Here is a 10,784-nt window from a genome sequence, read left to right as displayed (position 1 = left end):
TGTTGCTGCAACCGTAAATAATGCACTAAACCTTATATTTAATTCATATTATTGACTCCATTTGCTCGTATTATGATTTATTGTAAAACAGGGCCTGCAAAAACAGGTTAAAAACGAAAATGCATTATTCCACCAGAGAGAGAAGATGAATAATTTATTTACATAACATTTTGCTACATATTGGGTGAGAAAAAGATCAACAAAGGCGTTTTTTAGTTTTAATTTGGAAAGTGCCGATTCGACATACTTTTTTCATTTTTGTACTATCGTATGCAAAACCTTGTTGCTGGTGAATGACGTAGGAAGAAATATTTATATCTTTCAACATATTTTTATTTTTTGAATTTTTTGGATGACAAAAAACACAAATATACACACAACGCGCTGACACACGTTTTGGTCGCTGTGCAAAAACAAACTTACTTATATTTTTTTTGAGTTTTTCAACTAATTAGATCTGCATTTTTTATTTTTCTGTTTCTTTTTTCACGAGCGACAGAAGAATAGAGAATCACGACTTTAACTACATCAAAAGAGTGTTCATTTATCACGATTATGAATTGTTTTCGGAAATAATTTCCTGGTTGTTTTGGGGATTTTGATTACTTTCAAATACTCTCATCTCTAGTTCAGAGTTGCGAGCAGTTTCTTGTTCCGTGGTGAAGTTGTTATCACTTGGATTAGACGTGATGCATCCGACCCTCGAACCTCGTTTGAATTTGATCATTGCAAACGGAAATAAGCGTTTTCTGTAGTCCGGAAACGAGAAGAACGTAGAGATAACGTTACCGAGCAAAATGAATCTAAAAATGCCTCCATAAATAGGATTGGTCAACCAATCCCATACCGTGACCTTGGGCTTCAGATACAAAAGTATCGCAATTTTGAAAATGTCAACTGTGAAACAGATCGCTGCGGAACGTACACAACGCTTGTAGACCTGATCAATACCAGACAAGAAATCAAAATACTTCAATAATGGTAGGAAAAGAAAAATAAACAATACCAGCTGACAAACCGTCAACCCGACTATGTACAATGAACCATATATCAGTATTGCGTCATCCCGCACACACTTATCTACGGGAACGAAAAAGGCTCCTGTGAGAAAAGTTGCGATGCATTGTAGAAGAAGGAACAGGGATAGTCCGCATACAACGACTTTACTACAAATCTTCGACCTTTTAACCCAAGCCCTTTCTGATCCAACGTTTGTGTATGCTGTGTTTTGTCGATCCCAGAAAGATATATAAACGGCGTAAGGAGTGGCGCTGATAGAAATGACCGCGATATCAATGAATATAGTGCAGAGAGTGTCATTCAGGGGTTTCCAGATCAGGATCAAGAGCATTGCCAGAACTGACGTCAATAGCAGTAAGCACGCCGCAGTGACAGCGCGGTTGATTAAATTTAAACCACGTTGTCTTGAGAAGATCTGATAAACTGAAGCAGCCAAGCTGAGGTACGATAGAATCACAAGCAAAGATCCACAGAGAAACCATTCAGTGACGACAGGTTTTTCATTCCAAACATCTGTTGTTTGTTTTTCGACGGTCGCATTGTTCAACATTTTTGCTTTTGCAATAATTCTCTTTATATTACCCTTATATGGTCACAGCTTGTAATGTTCTCTACAAAATAAAATATCTTCTTTTACATTTTTTCCTGCAGGAGGTTTTATCTGATTGCCATTGCTACTAAACATACTTAGTTGCATTATTGTTGATCGAACTACCCTGAGGAACTAGCGAAAGAGCAGGAGAAACATCGGTCAACAAAAGTTACGTTTAATTGTGCCAGAAGGACCGATTATTAAAATATAATATACCTGGCAGCAACAGCAACATAATACCTAAACAAAGCTTCTAAACCAATTCATTTACTTCCATTTACTAAAGTTGTACATCCTGGATATTTACTTTAGATATGTTATTTCGTTCTTATATTTTAGACTCAGAGTTTACCTGTAATGTGCAGCACATAGGATTGTAAATAATTGTGTTGTTTTGTGGTCGTCAACCCGATAAACCATACACGTTTACTGCAATTAATGTTTTTTTTCAAAGCACAAATTCCCTAAAATGGTTTTGACGCTCATTATTGATTAATGTTTTCAAAGCACGTTTCGCGATCCTCGTGCGTTTAATCGATTAAACAGGTGCGTTTGGGTTATTGGGCCGAAACAAAGGTATGTTATGAACGCAGCGAGTCCCAGACATCAGTAGGGTTTGTTTTAAGTTCGATCAGCACTTTTTTAAGTGTCTCGACAAGGGAGACATTTCGGACAATATCATAAACTACATACACTTCCACGTCCAACAATATCATCCATGGGGGTTATAACACCATCCATATGCTCGAACATCATATAGATTGTGAAAGCTGTATAGACATATGGCCACTGTTTCGACCTACAAGGTCTCATCAGTGCAGCTGGTGTGACTATCAAACGACTTTGCTGACCAAACGACCAACCACAGACTTCCACTTTGCGATGATAAATAAAATCACCATCATCCGTTGGGCACCAAACAAGATGTAACCTAACGGAGCAAAACAATAAGTGGAAACACTATGGCCAACCAATGATCAACTAATAGTGCCGTCAGGCCCTGTGTCACAATAATTATAAGATAAGCAAAGTGGAGCTAATAATATCATGTAAATTGTTTTGTGAAATACCTCGGGCCCCGATGAAATAGCCAGAAAACGTGGCGTGAACTGAATAAAAAACAGTAACGAACTTCTATTACAACAAAAATATCAGGCAAAAAGTTCTGACTGTTGGAACTCAACATTTGTTAAGAGAGATAGAAGCATGTTAATAGAATCGAACACATGAAATAATCACTGGATAAATGGAAACAATCTTATCAACGTCCAGATAATAAGGTGGTGTGAATTTTTGTGATTATATGGCGATGTAATTTGGGACCCTCGACGGAAGTAAGAAGGTATATGGATGGACTTGTGGGTCGGTTCGTTTGTCAATTTCCTTCTCCAACTCCTTCAAAGCCTCGGTGTACGAGTTCTGTATGTTGATGATCGGCTCCTCGGTGAAGAGGCGCTTGTTGTACTCCCCGAGAAACACCTGAGTTGCCAATGAAAATTATTAACAATAGATTTTTTACCCAAATTTAATTTGAAGTTTATAAATACATAATAAAATGACATCGCGTCGTAAAGAAGTTTTCTTTCAAAGAAAACTTGTTTCGCCAGTCAGCGTCATCAGTTCGGATAACGGAAAGGTAAAAAGTAAAAGAGTAAAAGAGTAACATGTCTTCTTTAAAATAACACTGCGTTATGACACAAAGGGTATTTATATCGTAATTTTAAGTGCAAAATATCCACCTACGTCACGCAGAACAAGTGGCGTTGAAATTATAGTCGATTTCAGGAAAATAAATAATAAATGTTGTTAAATTGTAAGTGTCTTATGGGAAAACTGATCTGGTGCCACGTGATGTTGTTAAGTTAAGTCAATTTTTGATGCACTTTGGGTCATAACAAAAGATGCATAATGGCACAGCAATGGGCGCGCCACATAACTAATATACTTCATTTCTCCGACATGTTATCGTGTAAATGTTTGATTCTGTGCCACACATACATACATGGAGTCAACTATTGGTATTTCCTGAATTGTCAAAAATAGTTTACTCACGTCATCACTTGAGTAAGAGGAAAGTGCAAAACTGACAGCAACCATGATAGTCGCCATTTCGAGGTTGGGCAGGCTGGCCATAATCAATTCATTCGTTGCCTGTTTGTATACAAATATTTGCAAAACCTCGTCGCAGTTACGGCCAATGTGCTTTATATGTTATAAACGTTTAACAAGTATTCCGGCAATGATGTTTATAAAAATCAATGTTTGGTTGCTATTCATCAGCCTTCGTCAGGACCATTATTAATGAACAAAATCTACATGGTCAAATGTCGAGACACATAAACTCATAAACACCAACGTTTTTCTCAGTTACATTGGTACATCCTGATGAAGGCTGATGCATACCAACCGAAACATTGGTGTTCATCAACATCATTGCCAGAAGAGCCGTCTGACAGCAACAGTAACGAAGTATTACTACTGCCGAGTATTACTAACGTTTTTTTAAAAAAAAACTACACAGGGCTAAATGCGGTGACAAGACCTCAAATCTATACCACACATACCTCTCCCTTCATGTGAGGTGCAAGTCTCATGGCCAGGGGTGCGTTTGGTGCGAACTTGTACGTCTCGTACTGACCAAAATTAACTGCCGCGTGTTGCACCGAGCTAGTGTATATGATCGTCACACAAAGTTCGATCTGAAAATTGTTTTCAAGATTAAAAGAAATACAAAAAAGTTATAAGAATACCAAACAACAAATATAATTTTATGTGAACTGCAGAAAGATGGCCACTGTTTCGACCTATGAGGTTTCATCAGTGCTGCTTGGTGTAAGGATGGACGGCTCCATGCTCACTTATATGAACAAATAGAAAGCCAGATAACAAACACTAAACAAATAAAATGCAAACAAATTCCCAAAATGGGCAGATTATATAAAAACCATTTTGACGCGAAGGATCTGATTTTAAAAAGTACAAGAAATATCAGTCACCTCAGCGGGCCCGGAGTGCAACTGGTGCGGCGCACAGGGGCTATGCAAAACTAGGGGGCCCATGAATAACAAAAGGGGCCCACGAACACCATTGTTTTCATCAAAAAGTGATTTATGTCGTAAATGCTGAATTCCATTTATGAATTTATGTGATCTCCAAAAGAAAAAGGTCCTCGCACCGTCACATCTTTTTTCTTTTAAGGACCCTGCGCCTCAGTTACCCAACCCTGTCGTTCTATGCTTTTTCCTACCAGCTCGTCGATTGTTTTAATCTTTTGTGGCACTCCTTTGGTGTTACCATCTATCCATCCAACACCCTCTGTAGCAACGTCTTTCACCCAAGCTTGGAGCTCGTAATCGTTTTTGATGTCCTAAAGTAAAGATAAATATTTGTCACATCCCGTTCTGTAGTGAAGTCAATGTTCAACTTTTTTCATACGAGAATTTGTTGGAAACATTTTCAAGCGAGGCTTGAAATGTTTGTCGCATTTGGGGCCAATTCAGTACACCGCGCTTGAAATGGTGCCCCGCAATTTACCAAGCAAAAAATCAAATACAGATAATCTTTTTTGGGGTGAAAGAGAGGCCCCGCTTTTTTAATGAGACCTCGCATTTTCTAGGACCGGCCCTGGTTATATTTGTTCACAACAACTTTTCAATCTTTGTTACCTCTTCGCTCTTGTAGTAGTATGTAATAACTTCTTTCACATATTTAGTCATAATTTTCCAATGCGCCAAAGCATCATCCCGGTAGTAATAACATGGGAGAAGATCCCTGCTGTCAGTTTCTGCGTCAGCAAAAATATCGTTAATATTCCGCATTATCATTTCTAGGAATTCGTAGTGCTACTGGGGTTCTTCGTTTCACCACTATACCCGCAAACAGCCACATAAGTTTTTTAACACAGGTTGTTATTGTGTAAATAGGACGACTTATTTTTGTGTTTTTATATTGCCTTTTTGAATTTAAAAAGCACCGAGAAAAGAAATTTATATTGTGTAGCTTGTATTAATTGATTTATTTATAAAGTACTTTGCATACTAACAGTGTTAATTGGCTTGCTTGCTAGTCCTTGCGCATTATTTGGAATCGAAATGTAACTGTATATCGAGTTGCTATACTAGTACAATACGCCACTGATAGTTTAAAGTATTCTTACCGTTTTTCGCTAGCACTTTTGGAATTACCAGATCTTCGAACTGGAAGGTCTTATACACAGTTCGGATGAGGTCCAGAGCAGCTTTAAAAAAGACAAACCAGCTTAAACTTGCGGCAATATGAAAGTTAGTCGCAATCTTAGGCTGGAAAACATCGATAGATAAGGCTTTGCCCGCATAAGCCGATTTTGCTTATCTTGCTTTTTAACTTCATCATATTCAAGCAGCACATATCAACATACAACAATAACTTGTTGCTGACGCTGCCAGGCATAACAATTAGTCAGTTTTTTATGCCCTTCTGGTAAATGCAACAATATCGGTCTTACTCACAGGTTGCAAGAGCTTTGTTTGGAAAGGCAGTGGGCGGAATCAACGAAGTTCTGGCGTTCGCGTTGATGGCGGACACGGTACGAAGATGAGGTCGCAGCAGTTTGTACAGCGGGTGAGAAAGGGGTAAGCAACGAAACAGAGAAACAGCAAACGGTTCCATGATAGAGTGTGTGTAAAGGAAATGGTAGATCCACTGAAAAGCAATACAGTGACTCTATATTGTTGTTTTATCAATGACCTTAAAATTGGTGTATAATTGGTTGATTTATCAAGTCTTGGGAAACCCAGAACATCAAAATGACAATCGTAACTGAAAAGAAGGCAAATTCTTTTGAGAGCATTCTGCATGCCGTTCTCATTAGTTCTACTGTTTACCCGGTCAAACTTAGTGAATTGTAAACACATTTAGACCAGCGCTGCGTTACAATTTTACTTCAGGCAAAGGTTCACTGGCATCACAGCCCAGGCATTCCAATTGACCTGGGTCAGCCATTTTTCCCAACAAGTCGAAGCGAGATATGAAAAATCAAGCTTTCGGTGAGGTTTGAACTCACGACACAGGACTTACGAGGCCCAACGCTCTACCGACTGAGCTACGGGAGCTCAGCGGGTTTTGCAGGGTATTTTTTCACTCATGACCTTATAGGCCCAAAACCCTGTAGTGAGCAGCAACAACAAACAGTTCAAAGCCTGGCACCCACCTCATGCATGTTACCCTGTGCGACACGGAAGTACATTTTTGCCAGGAGCCAATCCTCCTTGCTATCACCAGGGTTAAAGAGGTAGTCCCTGTTACCAGGAATTAACTGAATGGCAATGGGCTTGAAATTTCTCTTGGCGTCGACGAAAAAGAGCCCAACAGCCTCTGGGCATATTAGCGGTAGATTGGTATCAGAGGCGGGGTTGCGTTCGATGTTCTTGAAGATCTTAGAGTAGTCGCTGATGTAGACTCTTCCAGCCTTTAAAATATTTCATTTAAAGGTTCAGTCAATGGCAGTTGTGTATTTTTTTACATTGAGCAAAGATTTCAGTCAACTATTGCTTTTGGATCTTTACCAAATCATGTTTTTCCATACAATCAGAATGTGCATGAATGATGAAAAGGAAATAACCAGTAGTTTTAATATTCAAACGGGATCATGCGCCAATCGTTTATTAAGGATACAAATTACGCTATTCGCATTACGTGAATATATTTTGGCAAAAAGTCGGTGCTTATCGTATTACCTCCATTTGGCATTCCAACGTAAGTCCCTCTAGAAAGTTCTCCACGTCATCGTTTTTGACGTTAAAGTAATCAGGAATTTCACGGCACCTTTTAAATGCAAGTGGACTGATTCCCGTCATCACCTGTCTTCCCATTCCCTCGTCAGTATCCCAACTAAACAGCATATGGTAATTTGGGTAAGTGGTTCGCTGGCTTGTCCACTACCGAAATCTCAAAAACATGTGAAAAAGAAGCAAAATGTTGTTTTTGTCAGCATTTTTAACTGTCTTTTGCGTATTTGTTTGCCTTGCTGCATTTTTTAATCTCAAAATGCCATCATTTTGTAAAGACATTTTATAATGCGTTTTGCCTAATGTGGAAATTAACACGCATATGTGGAAATCAGCGGAAAAAGTAGTGGAGGCGGTACGACCAAAGTTTTTTTGACTACTTTTCACGATTCTTTTAGTTAAATAAAAACTAAATCAATCTTCGTAGAAACCACTAAACTTTAGATGGCAATTGAGTCACAACATGCAACTTTAAATAAAAAGCGACTGACTCTTTCAGGTAATTCGGGTTTTCTTTTATTCCTTGAGGGTTGTGGTGAGCGTAGAGACGATGGAACGAATGCACATCAGTTAGCGGTTCGACTACTCCTGAAAGAGATAAATGTCGTCACATTTATACGACAAAAACATGTTTGTCTTAAGTGTAGGAAAATCATGTGTTATTTTTCCTGAAAAGTACTAGCAGAACATGTTATACCCATAAAAGGTTTTGTTTTCCAAGCGTTTGCTTAACTCAGGCGATTTTGGCGCATTTTCGGACTATTTGCGAAAAGATTATTCTACCTCAACCCCGCGAAAATATGTTTGTTCGATTCCGAATCCAGCAACTCCGACTCCTTTTGTGAGAAAGTGTCGATAGTGTAAGTGAAATGGTGGCGGTTTTGACGTCACTAATATTCGGATTTGTTCGAATACCATAGATTGAATTATATTATTTGGATTGAATGGTTTTATTCGGATTTGAATTTCAATCATTTTGTCTTGTAACATTTCTTCCAATTTGTCGTCACCTAAGTCGCCGACCACAATTATAACAGTTAATTAAAAGAGCCGAAGTCTCGGTATAATTTATATTAACCCTGTTATACAAACAATATATCATAACTAGAGCTATAACGTACGGCTTATCGTGTCGAAAATAGCATGAAATCCAGCTTTTAGCCTGTCGTCGAAAACTTCGCGAGCTCTAACCACGTCCCTCTTGAACATATTGGGCAGGTCGGCGTAAGAATCTGCATCCACATACCGGGGAAGCCCCCAGCCCACGCTATCCTCCGGGGGGCGGGGCACCCAACTGAACGTAACCTTGTTCTGCTCGACTTCCCTCTTGCGCAGGTCTTGCACGTAACTATTGGTGACCTTTTGTGGCAGCATGGCTGAAGGAAAAGTTTTGATGTAAAGATTTTTATTAGTTTTATAAATACGCGTATATGCATTGAAACATTTTGCTTAAAATTCAGGCAAATTGAATGTTAGGCAGTCTATTACGCAAAAAAGATTTGGCTTTTTTTGATAGGAATGGACTTCTCTATCAAAGTAGTAAGCTGCAAGTTTTTCATTATTTTTGTGACTTATAATTTATGCGCAGGTATTTGTACGCAGTGCAGTGCCGTAAATTTGGTACTTAGAATCTACGTGACCATAACAATATGGTTGCATCAGAGGCATTATATAATTTGCGACCCATAAGCGTTAAGCCAGTTTACCTCTTGAAAATAGAACTGCCTTAAACGTCCTGTAAGTTTAAACAGATTGACAGTCTTTCTACCAAAGGATCTAATTCTTACAATAGTTATCCTAACCAACACATTCTGGTGATGACTAATAGCGGGCAAAATATGAATATTTAACTGGAAACTTTGTAAGACAAAGACTTATGACTTCATACAAAAGTTGTTAATAAAAAGTATGTTACCATGCCTTCGAAGGCCATAAAGCTAATAGTCCGACAACGGTTATTTTCACCAGCAAGTAATATACTCAAAATATATTGCTCGTTATATTGTATCACACAAAACTGGAAACCTTTTCCTATGGTGACTTCCAATTCCTCTTCGATCCATGCATAAATGGGAAATTCTCTCTCATCACCTCCCGCGTCCACTTTGATCCAATCGCACAACCATTCGTCCTCGTGGTGCCGGTTTTCAAGAGCTGGACGCAAAATCGAACTAAAATGTTTTTGCAAATACCTTTGCCGGTTCCGCGTGACCAAGGCCCCCGAGCGAAAAAAATGTGCCGAAGCGAGGACCTTTTGTAATTTAGATCACATGACATTGTCGGTGAAATCCAGTCTTTCACGAAAGAAATTCCCTAATTCGTGGTCCCATATTTGTTGCTCATTCGCCTCTAAACGACCAGGGGCCCTAGTGTGCCGCACCGACTGCAACCCCCTCCCATAGGGCCTGCTAAAATACTTGCTAAAAATCCGGTCAATTTAAACTGTTATGCCCTTTCGACACAATCGGCAACAAGACAAGCATGCAGAGTGGACAAGTAATCACATTTCTTCCGTCTGACAATCAACTTGAATAGTTTATGTTTTGCAACCTCAAAAGAGTCGATAGAAATCTTATCACTTACTGATTCTTACTATCAACGGCATTCCAATGTCTTTCACATATGGCCGAAAGTGGTTGACTTGTCCCCTTTGAAAGTCAGAGTGCCAGAAGTTATCGAGCTTTATGGGACCTGTGGATTCACCCGATGCGTTGATCAGGTCTATGTGAACCACAGACGGAGTCTGAGCATTTGTATAGGAATCTGAAGTCTAAGAAAAACGTAGTGTGGTGATATATGTTACAAGGAACTTATTAAATCGTATATAAACCAAAGCGTAACAAAGCTGGGGTCAGATCTCCAAGTAAATTTTAAAGACAAATTGATTAGTCATTTTTTTGTCTTTTTTGTATTTTAGTAAAAGCATTTGCTTGTGATATCCACATAACATTTTCGTCAACATAAAGATTACCTTAATTAATATCCCATAATATATCTTATTGTCCGGATCTTCCGGTTTCTGAACGAAATTTTCCATTTCAATTTCCACGCAATTTACTACCACTACTAACACTGTTTCTTTTATAGTCAGTGACAAAGAAATGATAAAAATCTTAACTTTACGTGCATAAAACGATCGAACAACGTAATTGCCACACGCACAACCCGCACAGATTACACTTTACATCAGAACTTCGGATTTGACAAATGTCTTGTCCGTCGGTTGACCAAAAGCCTGATGCAGATCTCATTTCAAAGTTGGAGCCGCATAAAATCGCATCAAAACAGTGTACACAGTTGCACCAGACAGATAACTGACAAACTATTGCACACTGGTTGACCGATTTTAAAGCATTTACCAATAAAAACAGATCGTTTACATCCTCTGTAAGTTCTTAACTGTGAAA

General features: G+C 38.8%; 1 protein-coding gene and 1 non-coding gene across 2 annotated transcripts; both read right to left on the bottom strand.

Annotated features, from left to right (window-relative positions):
- Positions 1–2,475: 2,475 nt before the first annotated feature.
- Positions 2,476–10,450, bottom strand: LOC145894146 (polyunsaturated fatty acid 5-lipoxygenase-like). Its single transcript, XM_082982618.1, has 14 exons — positions 10,349–10,450; positions 9,961–10,147; positions 9,403–9,531; positions 8,499–8,753; positions 7,869–7,965; positions 7,327–7,480; positions 6,801–7,058; positions 6,100–6,292; positions 5,769–5,849; positions 5,278–5,396; positions 4,860–4,979; positions 4,177–4,311; positions 3,665–3,763; positions 2,476–3,091 (listed from the first exon to the last, which is right to left on the bottom strand). The coding sequence occupies exons 1-14, from the start codon at positions 10,412–10,414 to the stop codon at positions 2,912–2,914; spliced, it is 2,073 nt and encodes a 690-aa protein (XP_082838744.1). The 5' UTR covers positions 10,415–10,450; the 3' UTR covers positions 2,476–2,911.
- Trnat-cgu (transfer RNA threonine (anticodon CGU)) lies at positions 6,629–6,702 on the bottom strand. The gene has a single exon. It is a non-coding gene; the product is annotated as a tRNA-Thr (tRNA).
- Positions 10,451–10,784: the final 334 nt, after the last annotated feature.

This window comes from Ascidia mentula, chromosome 3 (genome assembly GCF_947561715.1).
Source record: "Ascidia mentula chromosome 3, kaAscMent1.1, whole genome shotgun sequence".
Lineage (NCBI taxonomy): Eukaryota > Metazoa > Chordata > Ascidiacea > Phlebobranchia > Ascidiidae > Ascidia > Ascidia mentula.
Note: the sequence above shows the minus strand (reverse complement) of the source record. Positions and strands in the feature narration are given on the sequence as shown.